At 46.1% G+C, this 27,874-nt stretch overlaps 1 protein-coding gene across 3 annotated transcripts in view; it reads right to left on the reverse strand.

Moving 5' to 3' along the window:
• PAX5 (paired box 5) overlaps window positions 1-27,874 on the reverse strand; it is a 182,106-nt gene that overhangs the window by 102,296 nt on the left and 51,936 nt on the right. For all 3 annotated transcript variants that reach the window (XM_005210162.5, XM_059889473.1, XM_059889475.1), the window contains exon 6: window positions 12,911-13,086. In XM_005210162.5, the coding sequence (XP_005210219.1) occupies window positions 12,911-13,086 (176 nt within the window). The remainder of the gene's footprint in view (window positions 1-12,910; window positions 13,087-27,874) is intronic.

The raw sequence follows: 27,874 nt of genomic DNA on the forward strand, positions 1-27,874 counted from the left end.
GTTTTTGGTTGTTCAAGTCTAATATTTTGTAATTTCCATTAGGATTTCTTTTCTGACCCAGGGATTTTTTTTTTTTCCAGAAAATTGCTTTTGATTTTTACCTTTAAAACTACAGAAGACTGGAAACCATAATTTGCTTTGGACTATTAATTTGTAATTTCAGTGCACTGCAATCAAAGCACATGGTCTATGATGTGGATTTGGGGTATTGCTGACATTCGTTTTCACAAGCAGCACACAGTCCATTTCTGTGTGCTCTTTGTGGGTGTTTGAAAAGCATGTATACTCTCAAATTGTTGGTTTCCATTCATCTATTTGATCTAACTTGTTAATTATGTTGTGCAAAACTTACAAATGTCTCTACTAGTTTTTTGTCAATTTGATCTATCCATTAATAAGAGGGGTATGGTAAAGTCTCCAGAAAATATTATAGGATTTTTCCGTTTGTTCATCGATACTTTTTGCTTTATATGTTTTGAGATTCTATTGCTTAGAATATACAGGTTCAGGATTTTTATATTTTCCTGTGAATTTTCTTATCATTGAGTAATGGTCCTCTTTGTCTTTAAGGATACATTGGGCTTTAATTTCATCTGAGAGGGATAGTACTCTATCATATTTTACTTAGTTTTCCTAGCTCCTTACTTGCAGCCTTCCAGTACCATTTTGTTTTAGGTTATTCCTATAAGCAGCATATTTCTGAGTTTTAGTTATTTTTCAGATCCTCTGTATTATCTAGCAAATTCAATCTATTTATATTTATTGGGACTGCTCAAATATTTTTATTTATTTCTACCATCTACTATCTAATTTTGTATTTGTAATGGTCCAACCTTCTTTGCTTTTTCCTTCCTCTCCTCTGTTTTCTCTTGGACTCACTGATACTTTATATATCTCCTTGCCTCCTCTGGTTTGGAAGTTATACATTCCATTGTTAGGCCTTTAATGATGACCTTTAATTTGCTTACCTGCATCCCTGACATAACCAGATTCACAGTTTAATATATTTGTCCTCCAGCTGAGTAATACAAGGGTCTTAGAATTTTCAACTCAGAGTAGCCTACTCCCAACCTTATATATTATTATTTTCTTTTTTCACTTTGTTTTTAAATCCCCCAAACCAGCCATTATTTTTATTGTTGTTGTTTAGTCACTAAGTTGTGACCGACTCTTTTGCAACCCCAAGGACCATAGCCTGCCAGGCTCTTCTGTCTATGGGATTTTGCAGGTAAGAATATTGGAGTGGGTAGCCATTTCCTTCTCCAGGGGGTTTTCCCGACCCAGGGATTGAACCTGTGTTCTCTGCATTGGCAGGCATTTTCTTTACCACTGAGCCACCAGGGAAGCTGACGCTTACAGTCAATAGTTATTTAAATAATCCTTTGTATATCCATTATTTATCATTACTTCTTAATTGGGACTTAAATCTTATTCCTTCTTTCTGTATTTCAGATCCTTCTCATAGGCAATATATATTAATAGTTGGGTCTTGTGAACTATTTTTAATGTACTCTGACAGTTCCTTTCTTTTAATGGGTTTCTTAGACCATTAATATTGAAAGCAATTATTGATATAATTGGATTAATATCTACCACGTTTGTAATTGTTTTCTAATTATTGAACTTGCTTTTTATTTCTTTTTTTCCCTGATTTTCTTCTTCCTTTTCTGGGTTTAATTAAATATGTCATATGAGTCCATTTTGTCTGCTTAGCACTACTGAACTATATACTTAAATATGGTTAAGAGGGTAATTTTTGTATTATGTGTTTTCATCACAATTTTTAAAACATTTTTAAGTCAAAAAGATAGTTTTGGTCATTGCCCTAGAATTTTCAATATACAACTAATCTAAATTAACCTTCAAATAACATTGTGCTTCTTAAATTGTAGTAAAGTCCCTTCTAACAGAGCATTCCCAACTCCCAATTCTTTCTGTCCCTCGTGACCTGACTGCCATTCATTTCACTCATCCATATGTTATAATCATACAGATACATTGTGATATTTTTGCTTTAAGCAATTTCCTTTTAGAGCAATTAAAACTAAGAAAAATCAAAGAATTTTTATCTTCATTTATTCCTTCTCTGACACCCCTCTTTTTTTCTTTTTTTTTTTGCAGATCTGAGTTTCTGACCTATATTATTTTCTTTCTCTCTAAAGAATTATTTTTTTTTAACATTTCTGGCAAGACAGGTCTGCTGGTCATGAATTCACTCCATTTTTGTTTGACAGAAAATCTTCATTTTTCCTTTACTTTGGGCGGACAATTTCCCAAGGTATAGAGTTCTAGGTTGGTAGGTTTTCGTTTCAGTACTTAAAATATTTCATTCCACTCTCTTACTGTTTGCATGGTTTCTGACATGAAATCCACTCTGATTCTTTTCCTTGTTCCTCTTTAAGTAAGGTGGTTTTTGTCCCTCTGGCTTCTTTCAAGGTTTTTCTTCATCTTATGTTTTCTGATGTTTGAATATGATATGTGCAGGTCTAGATATTGCGGTATTTTCACCTACTGCTTGACATTTTCTGAATTTCCCACATCTGTGGTTTGATTATCTGACATTAATATTTGAAAATTCTTGGCCATTACTACTTTTCCTCATTTTTCCTTCATTTGGGGGGTACAATTCTAGGTTGGTGAGTTCAGATGGTAAAAAATTCACCTGCAATGCAGGAGACCCAGCTTCAATCCCTCAGTTAGGAAGATCCCCTAGAGAAGGGAATAGCTACCCACTCCAGTATTCTTGCCTGGAGAATTCCATGGACAGAGGAACCTGGTAGGCTACAGTCCATGGGGTCACAAAAAGAGTCGGACATGACTGAGCAACTAACACTTCAAATACTTCTTCATTTTCTCTTCTCCCTCTGGTATTCCAATTATGCATATGTTATTCCTCTCGAAAATTGTCCCCAAATTCTTGTATCATGTTCTATTCTAGTTTTTGGTTTGTGCCTTTGCTCTTTCATTCTTTTTTATTTTACATTTCAGTTTGAGAAGTTTCTATTGACACATCTTCAAGTTTACTGATGCCTTACTTGACTATGTCCAATCTATGGATGCACCCATCAAAGGTCTTCTTTATTTTTGTCACTGTATTTTTTAAAATTTTTCTAGCATTTCTTTTCAATTGTTTCTTAGAGTTTCCATCTTTCTGTTTACATTGCCAACATATTCTTTCATGCTGTATCATTTTTCCAGTAAATCCCTTAACATATCAATCATAGTTATTTTAAATTCCCTTTCTAGGGACTTTCCTGGTGGCCCAGGGGTTAAGAATCCAGCTTGCAATGCAGGGTATGTGGGTTTAACCCCTGGTTGGGGAACTAAGATCTCACATGCCACAAAACAATTAAGCCCACACACTGCAACAACTGAGCCTGTGCACCTCAACAAAAGATCCTGCGTGATGCAATTAAGACCTGACGCAACCAAAGAAATATTTTTTTTAAATCCCTATCTAATGATTCTAAAACCTGTGCCATCTGTCAAATTCTAAACTCTAATGGCTGAGTCTGGTTCTGATGCTTTCTTTATCTCTTCAGTCCGTTTTTTTTTTTTTTTTTTTCTTGCCTAACTTTTTGTTGAAAGCTGGACGCAACAGTACTGAGTACAGAAACTGAGGTAAATAGGCCTTTAGCATGAGGTTTTATGTTAATCTGGTAGATCTCAGCTGTAACTCTCTGTATTGTCTTTCCAAATTTTGCAGTAGCTGCTTGCCCTACAACCTTAATTCTCTGATGGGGAGAGAATAGTCGTTGTCATTCAGTTTGCTCAGCTTTATTTCTTGTTGCAAATATGGGAGTGGTGACTCCCAGGCTCTTTATACATCAGAGCCCAAACCAGAAGTCTCTCATATCCTTGTTACTGAAGTACATTGTTTAGCAGCTCACCAAGAGTGTATTAGCGGTAAACTCTCTTTTTGTCTGAAAATGTGTTCCTTCACTATTAAATGATCATTTATCTGAAAACAGGTCAATTGTTATTATCTCTTAACATTTGAAGATATTTTCTATTGCCATCTGACTTCTGCTGATGCTTTAAAAAGTGTCATCACGCCCATATTTGCAACAAGAAATAAAGCTGAGCAAACTGAATGACAACTATTCTCAACCCATCAGAGAACTGAGGTTGCATCTACTGCCGTTACTCTATGCCACACAGCACAGTGCAGGCGGTCAATGTCACTAACGTGGCACATCTGTAAAAATTTCTTGGATGAAAGAATGAATAAATGAATGAAAGAGCAACCCAGCGAGGCACTGGCAGCTCTTTGACAATTCACTTATAATCTTTAAACCCCACACACACAGAATTTGCCTGTCATTTAAAAGAGCAGAACAGACAGGAAGAAAAAAAATGTAAACAAGTCAAAATAAAAATAAGAGATGAATTCCCAATTTGTTTGATCTCTTACAGAATGTTAGAGCTAGAATAGATCTCAGGATGAGTCAGTCTAACCTCCCACCCCAAAGGCAGAAACCATGACCCAGAGAGAAGTGACTGGTCTAAGAGCAGGCCACCATGAAAGCCCAAAGTCTTCCCAGCCTCAGACCTTCATGGGGCTGTTCCCTCTGCCTGAGACACTATTCCCACCACCCTTCCCTACCTTGAGCTCAAAGGTGCAATTCTCAGACAGACATTCCTGACCTCCCATCTCAATGAGGTCCCACTCTTTCCTCTCAGCACACCCTAATCTGTCTGTTCTCCATGCTCGTCACCCTCTGTAATTATTGGTAATAGTACACTGCTTTTGCTGGCATAATTATTTTGTTAAAATCTGTTTCTCCATTGCTATTGGTAAATTCTGGGGACCATAACTGTCTTTGTGGCTGCTGGGACCCCAGAACTTAGCACAGTACTTGGCACAGAACAGGTGCTGCATAAATATTTGCTGAATGAAATCAGTCGAGCATTCAGGAGCTATCTACACTTGCAGAGGTCAGGGGGTTGACTTCAGAAGACAGTCTACACCCACAAAAAGCAGAGATTGGACAATGTGGCTTCTTGCCAGCTACATCACTTGGGGCATGTTACTTAATTGTTCATCTGCCAAATGAAGACTATACTGTATATACTCTGTCTCATAGTTGATGTGAGCAAGTGCTGTGTGAGAGGTGGTTGGGATTTTTTAGCGAGCAATTCCTTTATCTTCAATTATGCCTCACACTCTGCCAGACCCCCTGCAGGTGGTGGCCCCTGTGGGCAGGATACAGGTCTGTTTAATCATCCTCTCCACTGCCTACCTCCTCGGGGTCTGGCCCTGAACCTCTGGGCAGAGGACGCTGGGCGCTGCTTGCGGGCGGTGAGGACAGCAGCAGCCCCTGGTGTCTAGATGCCTGGTCCTGGTGTCTCACCAGGAACCCCAGCCCTGTTCTATGCACTGGAGGAGCTGGGCTCATCAATGGTCTCCCAAGACCTTGCAGTCTCCAGTCCTTTGCGGCTCTGAGTCACAGCCCCTGTGACTCAGGCCTCTCTGCCTACCCTAGTGAGGACCCTGAGGGAACTGCCCTCAGTGTCCCTGCCACGCTGCAGCATGAAAGGTCTCCTTCTGTTGCCTCTCCTGTCCCTTCCCCTCTTCCCATCAGACCATCTCACTCTTCTTACGCTAGAATCATTCTCTCAAGTTGGAAGGACCCTGACTTTTAACTGATCAAGTCCTCGGTGGATTCTTAAACTTCTAATACAGAATATATGATTCTCCTTTTATGCCTCCAGTGATGGGATGCTCACTACTTCACAAGGAGGCCCACTCCACTATGAGAAAGCTTGGGCTATTAGAAAGTTCTCTTAAGCCTGTCTCCTTCCCCACTCACACCCCTAAATCTTCCCTTCTTTAGACCAAACAGTCCCAATTTCTCCAGTCATCCCTTCAAGGAAAGGCTTTCTTTTTTTTAAATTAATTTATTTATTTTAATTGGAGGTCAATTACTTTACAATATTGTGGTGGTTTTTGCCATATACTGACATGAATCAGCCACGGGTGTACACGTGTCCCCCTGTCCCAAACCCACCTCCCACCTCCCTCCCCATCCCATCCCTCTGGGTTGTCCCAGTGCATTGGCTTTGAGTGCCCTGTTTCATGCACCAAACTTGGACTGGCCATCTATTTTACATACAGTAATATACATGTTTCAATGCAGTTCTCTCAAATCATCCCACCCTCCCTTCTCCCACAGAGTTCAAAAGTCTGTTCTTTACATCTGTGTCTCTTTTGCTGTCTTGCATATAGGGTTGTCACTATCATCTTTCTAAATTTCATATATATGTGTTAATATACTATATTGGTGTTTTTCTTTCTTTCTGACTTACTTCACTCTGTAAAACAGGCTCCAGTTTCATCCACCTCATTAGAACTGACTCAAATGCGTTCTTTTTTATATCTGGGTAATATTCCATTGTGTATATGTACCACAACTTCCTCATCCATCCGTCTGTCTGCAGATGGACATCTAGGTTGCTTCCATGTCCTAGCTATTGTAAACAGTGCTTCAATGAACACTGGGGTACACGTGTCTCTTTCAATCCTGGTTCGAGGAATGACTTTCAGCCTTGTCTTCTGAATAAATTCTATTCTGTCTGCAGTGGAGGAGCCTGGCCCTGAGCACAGCCCTGCAGTGCAAAGTGAGAGGAGCACAGCTAGTTCAGAGCAGAGGGGGACAGTCACTGCCCCAACTTCGGCTCAGGCCTCCAGAGACCATGTTGGTTCGCCGGCAGCCCCAGCACTTCCTGATTCCTGCAGAGCTCCAGGGTGAGTAGATTGGACCCCCCGGCTGTGTCTCTAGGACACTGCCTGCCTGGAAGAGTCCATGGGCAGCCTGATTGTGTTTAACTGTGGGGAATCCAGTGGCTACCAGTGTGAACTCTGGACCTGGCTTCCAACTTGGCTCCACACTTACTGTGTCCCTGTGGCTAAGTCACTGAACTGATCTCACCAAGCCTCAGCCATCCTGTCTGCACAATGGGGATAATAGGAGTTTTGTGACTTTGTAATGAGATGGGGCTGGGAGAATTCTCCTCAGACTAGAGCCAGGTCCCTGGTAAGCAATGAATACAACAATTATTAACAGTAATGATTAGAACCCGGTACATTTATGAGCTCAAACAAGAGGCAAGACAGCCTGGACTAAGTGGGTCAGTGAAGGGCTCCCAGGGCAGGCAGGACTCCTGCTGGGCCTGAACAGCATAGATTTAGAAACAGACTGAAAGAATGTTCCATCCAGGGAAACTGTGAGCAGGAGTTTAGAGAATAACAGCACCAAGAAAGAATAATAACTGAAGTCCCTGCCTCACTCCAAGCTCAGAGCCATCCCTGGGGTTCCCACACTTGGGCATACATTCACACACACACACACACACACACACCAGCCATCGTCCATGGCCCCCTCGCATATGGGGAGCCCAACCCATGTGGAGCAGTGAGGGGTCAGGCCTGGCTCCAGCAGAGCATTGTGCAGGCAAGCAGAGGGCCATGGGGATGGTGAAGGGCCGGGATGAAGATAAAAAGCTGGGATTTAGATTTTGAGCAGTGGGAAACCACAAGGGCTATTATATAAGGATGAGCTTCAGGAAGAGAAAGCCACCAGTGCAGCAGGACCAGGGCAAGATTCAGGAGCTCCACGGAAGTTTGCTTCCAGGAGAGCAGACTAGCCCAAGCCTCAGACTCCGGGCTCTTTGGGACCCACTGTCTCCAAAGCAAAGCCAGGCCTCCTCACTGCCACCTGCCAGCCCTTTGGGGTGTACATCCTGCTTCTCCAGCCCTGGTGTCTCTGACTTTCTTTCACTCAGCCCATATTCCAACCACTTAGCCTGGCCTGCAGTTCCCTGCTGTACTTCCACCCTCTACGCCTTCATCCGTACTGCTCCTTCTGCCTAGAATGCCCTCTTCAACCTACTCTACCTTCTCCACAGAGCTGCATTCTGCCCATCCCTCAAGGCACAGCATGAAAGACACCTCCTCCAGGAAGCCTTTCCCCATTCTAAGCCTGGCACACCTGTCTCCTGTCCCGCTTCTCTCCCTACCTGCTCTCCTCCCGGAATTCCCTGAAGAAAGAAAACATGTCTGCCACCTCATCATTTCCTCACAGTCCCCAGCTCTTTTCCTGACTTAGGGAGATGACCCAGCTGATGACCCAGCCCACTCCTGCTCAGAAACACAAAACCAACCCCTTCCCAGGAAGAGGATGCCCATAAAAGCAGGCAACACTCAGCCCCAGGCCCACCAGCCTGGAGAAATGCCACTGAGCAGAGGCCAAAGCAGCTGATGGGAGCAGGAGGCATTCCTGGTGGCTTCTCTGTTAGCAAGGGACAGGACTTCTCCCAGTTTAACCCCCTGCAACCTTTGAACTTCCTGGGAGGTCAGCAGCACATCCCCCTTCCCCAGCTGTCTTCCTGTCTCTGGCCCAATGGGAGGGAGGGCCCTGGGCCCGTTCCATTTTGCGCCCGTATTGATCTGTTGGCAGCAATGGGCTGGATAATTAGCCAGGAATTAGGGTTTCTATTACAGCCAGGAGGCTGCTCCAGCTGATTTATCACCTGAATAATTTACTGTGATTGAAAGGAAATTAAAATGAACTCCATTTGACAACTGTGAGCTTTTATGGGCTTTAGTGAAGGCTCAAAAGCCAGATTAATAGCCTAGTGTTGGTTAATAGTCTGCCGAGAGTAAATACGGCAGGCTGTGCTCGGGGGGTGGCCTTCCTGCCGTGGCCGGAGGAGGGACCAGCTCCCGCCAGCAGCGTGGCACCCATGACAGCGTCAACGTGAGTTTTACTGAAACACATTCCACTGTTCAAAACACACACACACACGCACATACCACCCGACCGCGCTTCTTTTTTTTTTTTTCTCTTCTCCTCCAAGGTGATTTTTACTCACTCCACATGAAGGAAAAACAGAATTGCTTTTTCAATAACCATTTTGAAAAGGAAGTGTTTCATTGTCCTAGGAGTGTGTATACATTAACCCATTCTACCCAGGGACAAGGTTTTGCTAAGTTCCTATATAAAAGGAAGAAGCATGGATGCTTCCACCCAGGACAGATCTTGGCAGGAAGAGCAGCCAGGTGAGGGTGGACTCTGAGCTTGTGGAAGTGACAGGCAGGACCCCATCCTGGCCCTGAAGAAGTATGCTCTTCCCATAGCAGTTGGAGGCAGGGAGATTAAGGAGGATTTGACCACCCAAGCCTCTGGCAAGAGTCTGAGGGTTCTAAGAATGACCAGCGGACTCTGGCTGCAAAAGGCCAGTTCTGAAAACCAGAAAATCAGAAAACTGGCTCCTAGAACTGTTTGGGGACACGGAGGCCCATATATCTGTCTTGTCCAAGGTAGACAAAAGATCTTGAGGTCAGAGTCCAGCTCTGCAGCCTCGACAAATCCCAGAAGCCTGAAAAGGGGGTGAATGGTCTGAAAACAAATGTTCCAGCCTGTAAAATGGGCTCACAAATCTTGCCCAGCCTGTGTAGCAGGCATTTACATGGAGAGTCGGATGAGAGGATGGATGTGAAAGATCTCTGGAAACTGTAGAGGATCATGCATAGACAGGAAGATCACTGCCACTACTGCTGGGCTGTGCTAGGTTGATGTCAAAATCACACTCTCTACTGTCCCAGGTACAGAAACTGAGGTCTGCAGTAAAAGTGACTTGCCCAGCTGGACAGAGGCTGGACTGGAGTCAGACACTCCCAACTCCAAGGCCAGTAAATGTTCATCTTCCCCCGCGAGCTGCCACTAGACCCTGGAGACCAGATCAGCTCACATTTGGAAGAGGGGCTGGTCTTGGTGGCCAGAGCTCTGGACCCCCTCCTGACCACTGCGGCTCACGAGGCCAGGCTGCCCGCAGGTATGAGAAACCTGTACCCTTGACACGTGTCCCTTCCCAGCCTGTGGCCCCTTGCTCAGCCAACATTTATCCAGAGTGACTGGGAGTGCAGAGCGAGGGTACGTCATTCATAGTCCAGTGCCTGTGTGCATACCCGCAGCCCCGTGGTCTCACCTCCTATCTCTCCTCATTACGGCCCATTACGGGAAGGTGAAGCAGATTAACCAGAAAGCACTGAGTTAGTCATTATCCCGCAGGCAGGCCCTGCCTCAGAGCCCACACAATCAGAGTCAGGCCCGCAGTGTGTCCGTGCCATTATGAAGGACACTGAGAGGCCAGACTGCTAGGAACAGGGTTTCTCCTTCAAGGCGCATCTCCACACAGCCCTGTTGACCTGTCCCCTGGTGTCACTTCCTCCCTAACATCCTTCCTCCCTGTGCCCCCTGCGGAGGCAACGTCTCTGTTCATCAGGGTCCACAGAACTTTCTCCCTCGCCTTGCAGGTTCTGAATCCACATCACATTGCCCCTGTGAGGCTGGGGGCTGAGCTGACGTCTGATTCATCCCGCCCTCCTGCCTCTGGGTGCCCAGCACTGTGCCAGGGTCACAGCTACCATGTAAGATATATGCTGGATAAATGAGCAAATGAGCGTCTGAGCAAGTGAGTAAATGGATACATGGATGGACTCCTCCAAAGCATGAAGCCCTATAGTCTGCCTGGGCTTCTAGGGCATTCCAAGCTGAATGAACTAGGATTAGATTCTGTGTTTCCATGAGAATCACATGAAACACAGAGGGAAACATGATCCCTGACACCTAATGTCTGAATTAAGTAAGTAAGAGCTTAGTAGAAATGCCAGAGATTTTGTGCAGAGGTCAGACAAACCCTATCCTTTCTGTGGGCCTCTAAGAAATGAGGAGATTGATAGCTTGCTTCTTTTTAGAGCCCTACTGGCTCTAAAATTTCGTAATATTGTCAAAGGTTACAAGATAACTTTTCTCCCAGATTCTGGAGAGAAATGTGGGCTTCCTCCAAGGAAGGTTCCAAGCTGAGTCCCTTTGCTTTCTCCTTATGGAGTCAGATGGAATGCAGCTTCAGCCATCTCTCTGAAGGGCTCTGAGCAGTGGGACAGGCTGCCTGTGATGGAAACAGACACTTCTCCCTAGAGCCCAGGGCCTAGAGTGTGTGAGACTAGCTCTGACCTGCACCTATGACCGTGTGATTCCTGGAGGAGGTGTCACTCAACTGCAGGAGAAAGACGGAAACGCTGAGCACCGTCTATGAGACCAGGCCCGGCTACCCAGCCTCTCCTACCTTCCCCTAGCCCCTCCCTGAAGCCCAGCCACACTTTCTTTCCTTCCTCACTCCTGCCACACTTCCTCTGGCCTCAGGGTCTTTATACTCTTACTCCCTCTGCCAGTCAGTTCTCCCAACCAGGTCCCTTCAGGGCTCAGCGGAAGCCACTGTGGCCTCCAGGTTGGATCAGCACCTGCTTTCTGCCTTTAGAGAACCTCAGACGTCTCCTCATCAGTGCCTAGCACATCTGTCATCCGTGACCCTCTGAGTAATCCTTCTTTATTGTGATTCTTCCACACATCTGCAGTCTTCCTGAGGGCAGGTCCAAGCCTGTCTTGTTCACTTATGTACCTAGTGACTGGCTCTGTGCCTTGCATATAATAAACACTCATCAGTGTTTGTTAAGTGAATACATAACTTGTTGGGTGAGTGAGTGCATGAATGAAAGTCGCTCAGTCATGTCTGACTCTTTGCGACCCCATGGGCAGGCTCCTCTGTCCACGGAATTCTCCTGGCAAGAATACTGGAGTGGGTATTCATTCTCTCCTCCAGGGAAACTTCTCCACCCTCGGATTGAACTCAGGTCTTCTGCAACTGCAGGCAGATTCTTTACCATCTGAACCACCAGGGAAGCCCAGACTTGTTGGGTGACCTTAGGCCAAGCCTCTTCGCCTCACTAGGCCCCAGTTTCCCCATCTGAAAACAAAGTAGCTAGATGGTCTGTGAGTGCCCTCCTAGGAACCACACAAAGACAGCCAGACTGTCACAGTATGGTGGTCCCTGGAGCCTTGCTCACCCCTCCCCGTCCAAGGTCCCCTCCGGCACCTCCTCTCTCCACGGCAGCCTGTCCTGCAGCCTACACTGTTTGGGGCAACTCTTTGGGAAAACTTCAGCAGCCATCCTCTCATTAGCCTGCAGAGGAAGCTCAGCAGGTTAGTCTTCACCACCAGGACCAGCCAGCAAGTGCCGGGGAAGTCACTACTCTCAGGCCCCTGCATCTCACCCAGCGGATGGGAGCTCTCAGCACGCAGGAGTCAAGTCTGAGCCACCTGTGCCTGTGAGGTCTCCAGCCCAGGGCTTGTCACATACGGGGCACCAGGAAACAGTCGCCTGAATCGAATCTGGTACTCAGGGGAAACCTTATCCAGGTCCCGAGAGCCTCTCCCTGGGCAGAGCCTTTCTGGTCCCTCCGTTCTCTGCAGCCACAGGCAGTGACTGCTTCTCAGCCCAGGTTAGAGCAGGCGGATGCTAGCAAGGGATCATCCTGCTTTCTTCCCTCTCTTGCAAATGACGCAGCTGTGAGTCTGTCCAGTGAAACACTTCTTCATCTCCAGACTCTTGGATTCAATTCTAAAAGCATGACAGGGCAATGTGACAAGAGGGCTGACGGTGGGGGACACGCCAGTGCCATCATCACCGGGTTTATGGCCATACGATGCTTACGTATTTCCACCTGCATCCTGACTCACAGGATAATGACCCAAGACCACCTCAAGTGGCTCAGGAGATCATTACACCACCCTGTGTGAAGAGCCCCAGGTAAGCACAGCACCACTCAGCAATGGCAGAGCAACCAGACACAGAACACCCCCGCTGGGCCCAAGAGACCAGGCATCAGGGCCAGCAATCGCAAGAGCCCCAGATGCGTCCTCCAGACATCCTGGAGGCCGCCACTGGCCAGGTATGGCTCTGAGTAAAACCTGGCACTCTCACCCACACCCCGCCAGATGCCTTTGAGTGCGTCACCTAGGCCTGCATACGGGTGGCGGATGTTGGAGGCAGCAAGTCGGGGTCATACCTGCTCGGGCTTGATGGGCTCTGCGGTGGTGAAGATGTCCGAGTAGTGCTGCCTCTCAAACACGCGGTCCAGCACCTCCAGCTGCTGTTGCGTGAACAGGTCTCCCCGCATCTGCTTCCGGAGGAAATCTCTGCCTGGCAGTGAGTGGCCGTTCGGCACAGGAGACTCCTGAATACCTTTGATGAGTATGAGAGAGGAGGGGTGAGTGTGGGTCCCACAAGCTGCTGGGCAAGACAGGCCAGACCCTGGATTGGGAAGAGGGTCTGGGAGACACACAAGCCCACCTCCTTCCCTGATGAGAGAGGACACAGGAGCTCAGATGGGGAGGGGTTCTTTGCCAAGGTCACCCAACTGGTTAGGCCAGAGCCAGCTTCCCACAGCCACACGCCAGGCCCTGTGTGAAGCATGCATCATTGCAGTTAATCCTCACAATAAAACCAATGCAGATGGTATTATTTCCCCCATTTTGCAGATGAGAAAATTGAGACCTAAAAAAGTAAACTGATTTGCCTGAGGATTGGAACTCAGGTTGACTCAGAGGCTTAATCACCAGGCACCACTGCCTCTCCTGCACTGAAGGTTCCCTTGGATCAGTTTTGTCCCAGAGCTGGGGCCCTTACCTGGGACATTTGGCATCATATCATGTGACCAGCCAATAAAACACAGTGTTAGGAAGGCCGTAGGGAAACACATGCTCTCACACAGTTCTGATGGGAGTCTACTCGTCACACACCCATGGTGGACAATTTGATAAAATCTATCAAGATCCCGTGGGGCTCTCGTGACAGGAATACTGGAGTGCTTTGCCATTCCCTCCTCCAGTGGTCCACATTTTGTCAGAACACTCCACTATGACCCATCCTGACCCATCCTGAGCCTAGCACAGCATGGCTCATAGCTTATGGTTAGATAGCATCACCAACTCAATGGACAGGAATCTGAGCAAACTCCAGGAGACGGTGAAGGACAGGGAAGCCTGGCATGCTGCAGTCCATGAAGTCGCAAACAGTCAGACACAACTCAGTGACCGAACAACAAAATCAAGATCACAAATGCAAGTTCTCTTTGATAGAGCAATTGCACCTCTGGGAATTTATTTTACAGTTAGACTTACACATATAGGAAGAGATACATATACAAAGTCCTAGTAGCAAAAGACGGGAAACAACCCAAGAATTTGTTTTAGGAACTGGTTAAATAAGTCATAGCATGCTCACACAGTAGAATTCTGTGCAGCAGCAAAAAGGAAAGAGGACTTCCTCTGTGAAGTGATACAGAAAGATTTTCAAGATACATCATTAAATGAAAAATAAATAAATAAGATTCAGCACAGAATCTTTTGTGTAAAAAAGGAAGAAAATAAGACTTTACATGCATTGTGTGTGTATGTATGTGTGTGTATATATATATGACTGTCTGTGTTTGTGTGTGTATATATATATTTATATATTTAACTTTAACTTATATGCAGAATACATCATGTGAAATGCCGAGCTGCATGAAGCACAAACTGGAATCAAGATTGCCGGGAGAAATATCAATAACCTCAAATATGCAGATGTCACCACCCTTATGGCAGGAAGTGAAGTGCTAAAAAGCCTCTTGAGGAAAGTGAAAGAGGAGAGTGAAAAAGCTGGCTTAAAATCCAACATTCAGAAAACTAAGATCATGGTGGTGGAACCATGGTTCCATCACTTCATGGCAAATAGATGGAGAAACAATGGAAACAGTGACAGACTTTATTTTCTTGGGCTCCGAAATCACTGCAGATGGTGACTGCAGCCATGAAATTAAAAGATGCTTGTTCCTTGGAAGAAAAGTTATGACCAACCTAGACAGCATATTTAAAAGCAGAGACATTACTTTCCCAACAAAGGTCTGTCTAGTCAAAGCTACGGTTTTTCCAGCAGTCACATATGGATGTGAGAGTTGGACTATAAAGGAAGCTGAGCGCCGAAGAATTGATGCTTTTGAACTGTGGTGTTGGAGAAGACTCTTGAGAGTCCATTGGACTGCAAGGAGTTCAAACCAGTCTGTCCTAAAGGAAATCAGTCCTGAATATTCATTGGAAGGACTGATGCTGAAGCTGAAGCTCCAATACTTTGGCCACTTAATGTGAAGAACTGACTCATTGGAAAAGACCCTGATGCTGAGAAAGATAGAAGGCAGGAGAAGAAGGGGACAACAGAGGATGAGATGGTTGGATGGTATCACTGACTTGATGGACATGAGTTTGAGCAAGCTCTGAGAGTTGGTGATGGTCAGGGAGGCCTAACGTGCTGCAGTCAATGGGGTTGCAAAGAGTAGGACACAACTGAGCGACTGGACTGAACTGAACTGATGTGTGTGTGTGTGTGTGTGTGTGTGTGTGTGTGTGTGTGTTTCTCATACGGAGCCATATGGAAGGCAACATGAGAAATATTTAGAGTGGTACCCATTTAGGGAGGTAGAAACTAAACAAATGGAGGCAAAGGGGAAGGAGACTTTTCATAGCATGATTGTTTTGTTTGCTTTGTTATAGAACTTTAAATGTATTGCCTATTCAGAAATGTAAATTACAAAGAAAGTACGGGATTAAATCTCTATGGGTTCTGTATTGTTAGCTCTTCACACTATCACAGTCCCTGGGATCTGTGATGATGCCTACATTTCAAAGAAAATGTTACAAACTATCAATTAAAAATTAAATGGGTTGAAATATATTTTGTGAGCTTTGGGTCTGAACCATTCAAAACAAGAGAAAATAAGGTGGGTGAAAAATTTCAGTGAGGAATGGCCTCCAGGGCCATCATTCCCCAAGGCCCTCTGGAACCAAGTTGCTCATTCAGGGCCACCCAGAAACACTGCTGGTAGCCAAGCCCAGAGGAGAGGCCTCTGCTTACGCCACTGGGAAGCCCTAGGGGGAACCAGCGTGTGTCAGATTTCTCCCTGGCAGGTGCCCTTACAGGAGGCTCCCCAATCCCCCTTCCACCCCTGCCCCACCAGCCCGCTGCTGCCCTAAACTTCATTCATCAGGTCAAAGCCCCACCCATGTGCAGAAGGAAGCCAAACCAAGGAGCTTGAAGCAGTGGGATACTGTGTCCCTGAGATACTGCCCGACGTTAGTGTTCCCCCAGATGTCTTATCTGGGGGCAACTACAATACAGGCTCTGACATTTTAACAAAGACACTAGCTTTGGGTGTTGACATGAGTGCTGGCCTTTTAGAATTCCCTGTGTAGGCAGAGAGCTCAGAGCGCCCCAGCAACCTCTACTGGAAGGCTCTGCAGAGGTGGCTCAGTACACCCCTGAGAAAATGGATCCCAGATCAATTCTGGCCCAAGAGGATACCTAAGCTGGGCTATAGACTGAAAGACCAGACACACCAGCATGAGGGCTCCTTAGCGGGATCTCTGACTCAGGTCTTCCAGTCTGGAGCCTGAGGCCCTCCTCCAGAAGCCTGTGACACTGGCCTTCCATGAGACAGGTCCTTACTCCTGCCCACGGGACATCATCCTCAGAGTCCCCTCTTCCATCATGGCCTAACCCTGGGGGATTATCCCACAAGGGCACCAAGACTAGCAGTATGTGGGAGCTCCTGACTCAGACGTGTCTGCCCAGCAGTGTTTTCCACTGGCTGGCATTCATCAAGTGGCCCTTGTGTGCACAGGTGTACACACACATACATACACGGGGGAAGAAGGCTCAGCTGGCTTCTCCTCAGCTGTTGCTCTGGCAAGTCATCCTGACCCCAGGCACTCTTGCCAAAGCATGACCTTGGCCTGAGTTCCCCAGTGCTCCCACTGAGGAGTCTCTTCCCATCAGAGTAACCACGTCCACCTTTAGGAGACGTCTCCCTGCCCACCAATTCCACATAAACTCACTAGCCCCTGTCCTCCCTGCCAGGCTCCAAACTCCTAATAAAGGCTCCTTCCTGTCTGCCAGCTCCTGACCACTCCTGCCAAGGCCTCGCCCTGCTGAGCCCACCTCTTCCCTCCCAACTGGGCTGCCCCACCAGACATGCCCCCACCTCGGCCTCTGGAGGAGGTCACTCCCTGGCAGCCAGGCTGCCCTCCTGTCCTCTCCCAAGGGCTTCACAGGCTGGGGCTCTGTGCACAGCTCAGAGCTCTGGAAAGCCAGAGCTTCGCCTCCACTGAGGAAGCTGAGAGAGGGTGGCTCAGCTGAGGGCTCCTGTGGGCAAGGTCACTGTGTGGTCACCAAGGAGGGCCTGGCACAGAGTTAAGGCTCAGGACACATGCCAAATCAAGTGCACACACTCAGGGTCCTCGGAGGCCCAGAGCCCAGGACACCACTAATTCTGCAGCACAGGCAGCCTCACCAAGTCTTCCAGAAAGAAGGCTCACCACGTCCTGCTCTGGCCTTCTGAAAGTCGGCCACAGCACCGTGGGCTGAGCCTGGGAGAGTGTGCAGACTGTCCTGTGACCCAGACACAGACTGAGCGGGGAAGAGCCACCTGTCCAGTCATTCACCCCAGCACTGCCTCTGCTTCCTCTCTCCCGGCCACTCCTGCCACGAGGTGGGGCATGTCAGGTGGGAGGGAGGCGAAGTCTACCTGCCACTTTGCACAGATGCCAAAAGTCTATTGTTTCCTTAAGAAGGCCTGGGGCCCTCCTAAACATTCAATCATTTATTCATTCATTTAACAGATACTGACATAGAGTTTACTCTGCACCAGGTAAGCGCCTCCCAAAGGGAGTCATGCTTGAAGTGGAAGCAGAGGACAAAATGTCAGCAAGAGCAAAGGGGCAAGGGAGGATATAATAGGCAGAGGTGGAGATGAAGGGGACAGAGGAAGTTGGGGTGAAGAGACCCCAGGAGACTCTGGACAGGCAGGCGGGGGTTGGGTCACAGAGGCCACAGAAGCCACAGAGGTAATCAGAGCCTCACTAGAGGAGGAGTGGGGTGGGGAGCCACAGAAAGGAGCTGGGGAAATAATCGCCCTTCACATTTCTCAGTTCCAGAGCCTGAATCGCTAGTTCCTTTAGTTCAGGCTGTGCTTTCTAATCCCTGCTCCCAAAGTTTGGAAAGACTCAGTTCAGTTCAGTCGCTCAGTCGTGTCCAACTCTTTGCAACCCCATGGACTGCAGCACACCAGGCTTCCCTGTCCATCACCAACTTCAGGAGCTCACTCAAACTCATGTCCAACGAGTCGGCGATGCCACCATCTCATCCTCTGTCGATCCCTTCTCCTCTTGCCTTCAATCTTTCCCAGCATCAAGGTCTTTTCCACTCAGAACTGAATGAGTCATTCTTCAAATCAGATGGCCAAAGTATTGGAGCTTCAGCTTCAGCATCAGTCCTTCCAATGAATATTCAGGACTGATTTCCTTTAGGATGGACTGGTTTGATCTCCTTGCAGTCCAAGGCACTCTCAAGAATCTTCTCCAACACCACAGTTCAAAAGCATCAATTCTTCAGCGCTCAGCTTTCTTTATAGTCCAACTCTCACATCCATACATGACTACTGGAAAAACTATAGCTTTGACTAGGTGGACCTTTGTAAGCAAAGTAATGTCTCTGCTTTTTAATACATTGTCTAGGTTGGTCATAGCTTTTCTTCCAAGGAGCAAGTGTCTTTTAATTTCATAGCTGCAGTCACCATCTGCAGTGATTTTGGAGCCCAAGAAAATAAAATCTGTCACTGTTTCCACTGTTTCTCCATCTATTTGCCATGAAATGATGGGACTGGATGCCATGATCTTAGTTTTCTGAATGTTGAGCTATAAGCCAACTTTTTCACTCTCCTCTTTGACTTTCATCAAGAGGCTCTTTAGTTCTTCTTCACTTCCTTCCATAAGGGTGGTGTCATCTGCATATCTGAGGTTATTGATATTTCTTCCAGCAATCTGGATTCCAGCTTGTGCTTCATCCAGCCCAGCATTTTGTATGATGTATTCTGCATATTAGTTAAATAAACAGGGTGACAATATACAGCCATGACCTACTCCTTTCCCAATTTGGAACCAGTCTGTTGTTCCATGTCCAGTTCTAACTGTTGCTTCTTGACCTGCATACAGATTTCTCAGGAGGCAGGTCAGGTGGTCTGGTATTCCCATCTCTTGAAGAATATTCCACAGTTTGTGGGTGATTCACACAGTCAAAGGCTTTGGTGTAATCAATAAAGCAGATAGATGTTTTTCTGGAACTCTCTTGCTTTTTCGATGATCCAGAGGATGTTGGCAATGTCCCCCTGCCTTTTCTAAATCCAGCTTGAACATCTGGAAGTTCACAGTTGACATACTGTTGAAGCCTGGCTTGGAGAATTTTGAGTGTTACTTTGCTAGCGTGTGAGATGAGTTCAGTTGTGCGGTAGTTTCAACATTCTTTGGCATTGCCTTTCTTTGGGATTGGAATGAAAAGTGACCTTTCCCAGTCCTGTGCCACTGCTGAGTGTTCCAGATTGCTGACATATTGAGTGCAGCACTTTCACAGCATCATCTTTCAGGATTTGAAATAGCTCAACTGGAATTCCATCACCGCCACTAGCTTTGTAGGTAGTGATGCTTCCTAAAGTCCAGTTGACTTCATATTCCAGGATGTCTGGCTCTAGGTGAGTGATCACACCATCGTGGTTATCTAGGTCATGAAGATCATTTTTGTATAGTTCTTCTGTGTATTCTTGCCACCTCTTCTTAATATCTTCTGCTTCTGCTGGGTCCATACCATTTCTGTCCTTTATTGAGCCCATCTTTGCATGAAATGTTCCCTTGGTATCTCTAATTTTCTTGAAGAGATCTCTATAGATTTTCCCATTCTATTGTTTTCCTCATTTCTTTGCACTGACCACTGAGGAAGGCCTCCTTATCTCTCCTTGCTATTCTTTGGATTAGAATCATCTGCATTCAAATGAGTATATTTTTCCTTTTCGCATCTCTTCTTTTCTCAGCTATTTGCAAGGGCTCCTCAGACAACCATTTCACCTTTTTGCATTTCTTTTTCTTGGGGATGGTCTTGATCACTGTCTCCTATACAATGTCACGAACCTCCATCCATCCTCCTTGGAAAGACTAGGAGCTGGCAAGATGAATTTTGCATTTGGACTCATTTGGAGGTGATATGTAGAGTCAGCCTGTCAGCCACAGGTGATCCACTGAGCCCATGCTGAAGGTAGATCACTCCTCATGGCATGTGCCCAGTTGCCAGGATAAACACTAACCATGCGTACTCATGCCACCTCCTCCAGCATGTCTTCCTTCATGCCCTAGTCACTTTTCCATCTCACCACTTTCTCCCTTGTCTTAGAAGTCAAGCCCCTAGGCTCTTCACTCTGACAGCACTATTAGCTACCTTGGGGAGAAACACCACAGTTAATTTATCTCTGTCTTCTCCAAAAAGAACATTTGCAGAATAAATGAACAAATTAGTAATACTACCTTCACTCCGCAGATATGGTCTGCAAATGTCACATTCCATCTGACCTCATTCACTCATTCATTTGTTCATTCTTGCCTCAGTCAACCTAAGGGAGCAGGCGCTGGGCTAATGCAGGGCAAACAGTGATAAGCAAAAGCTGGCCCAGCCCTGTCCTTGTGGAGTTATGCCCAGTGGAAGAGGCAACGTTAACTGAAAAATAATCAGACTAGGAAAGGTGAAAGTGTCAACCATGACAAATACTCTGACAAAAAGACTCACGGTTCTCAGAGGCCAGGGACATGGCTGACTTATCTCTGGGTACCACAGACAGTGGGTGAGCATGAGCCAAACAGACTATATGCACAGAGACAGCTACAATAGTGAACACCAGAAAAATCACCCCCTCCACAAGGACTGGTCTGAATCTCCAGGCCTCCAATGGACACTTTCGTAGTGTTTCCCATCCAGAGATGCTATCTGACTTCACTGGAGAATGCGGTCTTGAAGACAGGCTCCAAAAGCACTCAGACCCATTTTATTCTGGGGAGGAAAAGCTGAATTTTCAATGTGAATGGTATGCTTAAATATATGGATAGACATGGACAAAAGTACAAAGGTATACAGGGGGCACGGTATCTTTAAATCTTTTTTTCTACTCCAAATCAAATAATATGTAATAGACCCAGTGCTGGGCTTAGTCAACCATGGCTCGTCGAATTAACATTCTGGAAGCTAGCTTCAGGGGAGCAAGGGGCAGGAAGCTGTGTCTCGGGGAGCAAAGAAATGCTGGCTTTAAATTTCAGGTTAAACCAATGTTATTCACAACCCGGCTTTGAAGCTAAAAGCTTTACACAATCGGGTCTGGTCACGCAAAGAGGGAGGAAGCAAAAGAGCCTCAGATTCCCATCTGTCAAGAGAAAGCTGTCTCTTGTGTGTCTTAAAAGATCATAAACCCATTGCGTTTTCTTTAGAGCACAGCAGATTCAAGGGTTTTGCATTTTTTCTTGGAGGGTCCTGGTTTGTTTCTTTAAAAATCATCATATACTTTATGCCCACAGATGCTCCCTGGGAGAAAAGAAATAAAATAAAAAACAAACAGGAATCTTCCTAATTCCTCTGGCATCATGGCCTTTGGGATACAGCCCCAGCCAGAAGCCCAGGAGCCCAGGAAAGGAGGCTGGAGCTATTAAGTCAGTCTCTGGTCTTTCTCTGAGCCCCATTTCCCTGCAGAGCCCAGCCCAAGTCAGAGCTCTGAAACAGCCTCCTTTATCCTCAGCATGGCAGGGCAGTGGAAGGGCCCAGTGAGAAAAGGGCTGGGAGCCAGCACACGTGGGTTCTAGCCCTGACTCTGCCCTTACTTGCTGGGTGGGCCTAGACAAGTTCTTCTCCCTCTCTTGGCCTTAGGTGCCCCACCAATAAACTAAGGAGGCTGTTAGTCATTTCTAACCACTTTCTTCTTTAAAATCCATGTAGATTTTGTCTACTGCTGCTAAGTCACTTTAGTCGTGTCCGACTCTGTGCGACCCCATAGACAGCAGCCCACCAGGCTCCCCTGTCCCTGGGATTCTCCAGGCAAGAACACCGGAGTGGGTTGCCATTTCCTTCTCCAATGCATGAAAGTGAAAAGTGAAAGGGAAGTCGCTCAGTCGTGTCCGACTCTTCGGGACCCCATGGACTGCAGCCTACCAGGCTCCTCCATCCATGGGATTTGCCAGGCAAGAGTACTGGAGTGGGGTACTAAATAGTATTAAATGAGCATTCATCTATTTTTACATTTTGGTTGTGTTTTCCATTTTGGTTGTTTGTGCAGTCTTTGTAAGGGAGTAATCTACAACCCAATATTCATTCTACCCCTAAATGATGGCCAAAGGTACCCAAGGGATTTTCTCTTTGCTAATATTTGGTTTAGAGATGGACATGGGGGTTGGGGAGGGCTTCTAGGAGGAAGTCAGAGACAGGAGAAATCTTTGTTTTCCCACTGAGCTACATTTTTTTGAAATTGTGAAAATAACTCCCAGATCCCACTGTTAATGCTTCTGGGCACTACAGTGGGCCCTTCCCTCACCCCAGGCTCTTAGGTCCTCTCTCAGTCCGGCTGGCAGTGCTCCGAGGAGGGTGACATCTAGCCAGTCTGCAGCTTCTGGACTCTGGCACCCACCATGCTCACAGCCCTGCCTCCCTCAGTGAAGATGGAGACAGAGCCAGGGCTTCGTGTGTCATGTGCCACAGAAGTCTGGAGCCAGCACAGTCGGGAACACCGAACTGGTATGACCTGGGGCATTTCCAGCTTGAGTCAAGTGAGTCCAGGGAGTTTGGGGTGGTTTTCACCAGATGGGGAGATAGCAATCAGAGCTGTCATAGCTAATTGTTAATTCTTCTTTTTTTTTTTTGACCACACCACATGGCTTGCAGGATCCTAACTCCCTGACCAGCGATCAAACCAGGCCCCAGCAGTGAAAGCACTGAGTCCTAATCCCTGCACCAACAGGGAATTCCCTGTTGTAGCTAATTCTTAAAGCAATCCATAAAGCAGAAACAAACCAAATTCAGACCATGCTAATCTGCAGCTTTAAGAAATTGTTTCAGATGCAAGAGAAGCTTGCTGAGGGGAGTAGTGGCTCCAGAATTTATTTTCAGGAGATGCTAGACAAGACCATGGGTTACAAAGGGGAGGTGAGGGTGGACAGCGTATTTGTTCTGGGGCTACATCAGCAAAAGACCCTGCATACACTGAGAGAACACTATGTATCCCTAGCAAAGATGAAGGGAAGAGAAGACGTCTGAAGATAGAGGTGATGGGGGCGTAGGCTCTTTAATCCCTGGTCTCACACTAGATGGAACACTGCTCCATGCCAGCCTCCTAGACAAGTTATCTTAACATCTTTAAATTTCATTGACCCTCAGAGCATCTGGAGGGGCGAGGGTGCATATTCTTACCCCATTTTACAGATGAAAAAACTGAGGCTCAGAGAGGTTGAGTAGCTGAGGTCACTAAGCTGGGATTTGTACTTCAGTCGCTTGTCTGCAGATCCAGTGCTCTCTCCACTTCCCTCCTTGAGTCAACTAAGACTAAAACCCTCTGTTTCTTCATCTGTAAACCCATAAGCAGGACACGGTAAACAGAACAGTGGTAAGCAGGACCATCTCTGGGGTTTTATAAGGAATAAATGAAATAATCTCAGTGACACACTAACATGAAGTTAGTGTCCAAACAGCATTAGCTGCTATCTGCATCATTTTTACCAGGAAAACCTTTCCAAGGCTGCCACAGGACAATGCCCAGCCCTCCTAGCCTCCACGATCTGCCCCTCCAGTCAGGATCTTCCCCAACACCATCCAAGCAGGCTACTCCTCATTCCCCAAGAGTCCATGTCCCCCCGTTCACTGTTCCTTCTGCCAACTCACCCTTCACCCCAGCCCACCAAAGGCTCGTCTAAAAGCCACCTCCTCTCGGAAGCACAAAGACTAAACTAATCACACTATCTTCTAACTCTCCTCAGCAAGTTGCACGGGCTACCACTGTTATGCTGGATTTCACCCCTTTACAATCCACTTTGTGAGATCCATCTTCTTGGAATCTCCACTTGACTGCTGAGGAAACTGGCAGAGATAACAAGTAACTTTCACAAGGTCACAACAAGGTCACATGGCAGGGCACTTGTACACCTTTTAAAGATCTTAAAATGAAGCTGGCCACTGTGATGGATGTGGCACAGCCCACAGGGTAGGTTCAAATCCTCACTCCATCTCTTAAAAGCCTGTGATACTTGAGCAACTTTAATCTCTAATCCTCATTTTCTCATACATAAAATGGGATAATACATAATGGTACATGGAATTGATGAAAGAATTGAATAAGGATATATGTTAAATGCTTAGCATAGCTCCTGGTACATAAAAAGTGCTCAATAAACACAAGCTATTTCTAGGATTACTTCAGCATACCTTGTTTTATTAAGCATTGCTTTATTGTGCTTTGCAGATAATTGCCTTTTTTTTTTTTTTTAACAAATTGAAGGTTTGTGGCAACCCTGCAGCAAACCAGTCTATCAGTGCCTTTTTTTCCCAGCAGCATTTGCTCACTTCGTGTCCCGTGTCACATTTTGGTAATTCTCGCAATAGTTCAAACCCTCTACCAGCAAAAAGATTACGAGGCACTGAAGACTTAGATGGTAGTTAGCATTTTTAGCAATAAAGTATTTTTTAATTAAGGTATGTACATCTGTTTTTAGACACAGTGCTACTGCAGACTTAATAGACCACAGTATAGTATAAACATAACTTTTATATGCACAGGAAAACCAAAAAAGTGTGTTGACTCCATTTATTTCAAGTTGATTTACTGCAGTGGTTATGGAACCAAACCCGAAATGTCTCCAAGGTATGCCTGTATTTCTTTCCTTCCCTGCTCAGAGTATAAGCTCTCTGAGGACTGAGCCCATGTCTGACTCACCACAAACAAGGGAGATGCTGATTAATGTTTATTGACTGAATGAGTGACCTGGGAAGACTTGAGGGGATGAAGGCCGAATGGTTCAGGGGAACTCAGTAATGGGATAGTCTCTAGCATCATTGGAGAACTCGGGAGAAAACCTCTGGGAGTGACCTCCATTATATCAGTGATCCCGAAGAAGGAAAGAGTGAACCAACTAAGAGTTTATGTTCTACGTTCTAAGAAAGAGCCGAGGCAGTTCACAAAATTTTAAACAAGAGGATAATAAACTACCAAAACTCAGTTGAGCACTAAGCTTCCTGGCAACACACACCAAAAGGAAAACACAGCAAGTCGTATAGTGTATGTGCTCACAACAACAAAATGCCATTAATTCTTCCACTCAAAATAATTCATGAAAGAAAGTGAAAGTGAGTCGCTCAGTCGTGTCCGACTCTTTGCGACCCCATGGACTGTAGCCTATCAGGCTCCTCCGTCCATGGGATTTTCCAGGCAAGAGTGCTGGAGTGGATTGCCATTTCCTTCCCAGGGGATCTTCCTCGCCCAGGAAATGAACCTGGGTCTCCCGCATTGCAGGCAGATGCTTCATAGCGCTTCTATTTTCTGCATGGTGTTTTGAATGCTTAGGGTGACTCTAAGATGACTAATAACCCAGACGTGGGTCCTAGAAGAGAGACTATCAGAGCCAGACCTCAATTAAGGGAAAGGAACAAGGTGCTGGGATAAGGGGATAGGATTCCAGCCCCAGACGACTAGCATCAGTCAGCCATATCTTGAGAGCATCTATACTATGAGCCAGGCCCTGTGCTGGGAATCAGGGCAGCAGGACCGGAAAGGTCTCCCGGCAGCCCAGAACCAACATCGATGTTCCGGGTGATTTTATAAATGCCATCCTAAACCAGGGCCACACGCTGAGAAAAATCAGAGCGGCATGGAGGAAAATTCCATTGGAACGACCATTATTCAGCCATTAGTTTCACTCAATCTTTCTTCTCGGAGAAGGAAAACGCAAAATTGTAAAATTGCTAAATACGTTCAGGTTCGACCACAGTGAATTTGATTGTGGTGTGTGTTAACCAGTAAGTCACAGGCTGTCAGGGACGGAAAGACTCCAAAGGGCCAATGATTCCACACTCGGTTTGGGGCCAGAAGGCAGGTCTAAGGGGAGCTGAGCCTAGGAAGACATGAGGCCCCTGACTCCCGTTCCAAGCCTCACAATCCATTTGTTCCTAAGCTACCTGCACCAAATTCCTGCAGAGTGTCTGGTCCTGCACTTGGTACCTGAGCTAGAGAGGGACGTTTTAACCCTTGCCTTCAAGTGGGGGATACAGACAAGTGAAAAATTCCAATGTACTAAGGTAAGTCCAGAGCCCTGAAAGAGCCAAAGACAGAGGTAAGCCTGAGAAGCAGAGGCAGCCCTGGGAGCTAGACGGAAGTAGTCAGTCCTCATACAGAGCTTACTCTGTGCCAGGAACTATTCTAAACACCTTATCTATTTAATCCACACAACAACCCAGTGATGTCAAGTTTGTTACTGCCCCTCCTACTTTACAGATGAGGAAACTGAGGCACAGGGAGGTTAATCACCTTGCCCAAGGTCACACAACTGGGAGATGGAGGAGATGGAATCAAAACCCAAGCAGTCTGGCTCCAGAGTCTGCACCTAACTCTACGCTAAACTGCTCCACTTAATGCGGACTGGGGAGCAGGTGTGATCCAGAAAGTACCCCTGGAAAAGACAAAGCCTGAGTCTTAGGGATAAGTGGGAAGGAGTTGGCTAAAGAAAGGGGCAGGGAAGAAGTACATTCCAACCAGAAGGCCAGCACATGCAAAGGCCCAGAGGCACAAAAAAGCCTGGTGCATGGGGATGGCTATAACTCAGTAGGTGTAGTGGGCAGAAAGAGAGCAGGGGGGTTCTCCCTGTTTAGCCACTCCATACCATTATCCAGAGCCTAATACATACTCTGAGGTACAAACAGTACAAACACATTATTGAAGCTCTCCTGGTGTTGGGATGAAGCGATGGATTTCTTTGTGCTTAAATGAATCAAGATGACCTCCAAGCACAGACAAGAAGGAAGTAATACCTTGTTCACTGCCCCAGGACAAGTCTGTTCTCTCTAATCCGTACTGTCCAAGTCCATTACCTCATATAGTAGTACCTAATTACTCCACCTTACAGAGAGATAGGCACACTAATTAGGAACGATGTTAACCACCACAGTGAAACTATTCCAAAGCAAATGAAATATTACTAGGAGCACAAGGGTGATTTGTTTCTGTGAATTGTGCTTTCAAATGAGATCAAAGAATGCTAAAGGCTTCGTTTTAATTATACCTGGAAGGACTTCTCATGTATGCATACCTTTTTCAGCATTCATGAACACGGCAGTCAGTCCCCTACATCCCACTGTGCAGAAATAAATAAATAAAAGGGTTTAAAAATCATATTTACTCTGATATCTTTGCATTACCCCCATTTGAGTTTTTAAATTATTGTCTTTATTTTTTTCCAAGGACAATATAACTAAAAAGAAGGTTCATATTGTGGAGTGTATCTAGTTGATCATTGCACAAATGTTTTCAGGAGAAATCACTATATTTCTCCAAGATGGGTATGGGTTTTGTCATAGATCAAAGTGATAGGGAGGAAAAAAAGATAAATCATCAGAGATCCAAAAATACTTTTCATTTGGAGAAGATATCAGGCCATTTCGATGGGGCTGATGGAGTCCCTGTTCTGTCTCCATTACCTGAGGCAGGCAGCCCCAGCCAGGAGCCAACTACTGAGATTATATTCCCCATAAGATGGTCCCCAATATATATATATATATGATCTTCAACCTCTATTGATTGACCAATTTCACAAGCAAAGACTGGTGAAATGAAGCTGAAATGAACATCATGCTTTAACTCATTGAACCTATCAGGCCTGAGTTAATCTCACTGTCCACTGTCTCTGATAGAATTCAATTGATCAATCATGTTTCGGTGATAGTACCATTTCACTGGCTTATTGCTTCTTCATTTCAGAGCTTGACCTGTTAGATATACTCGGACTGGCTCGACTACTCTTGGATACACAGAGATCAGCCTCTGTCTGCCAACGTGTGTCATCTCCTGTCCCAGCTGAAAAGAACTCGAGAGGCTTTTGTGTAA

This window comes from Bos taurus, chromosome 8 (assembly GCF_002263795.3).
Source record: "Bos taurus isolate L1 Dominette 01449 registration number 42190680 breed Hereford chromosome 8, ARS-UCD2.0, whole genome shotgun sequence".
NCBI classification, from domain to species: domain Eukaryota; kingdom Metazoa; phylum Chordata; class Mammalia; order Artiodactyla; family Bovidae; genus Bos; species Bos taurus.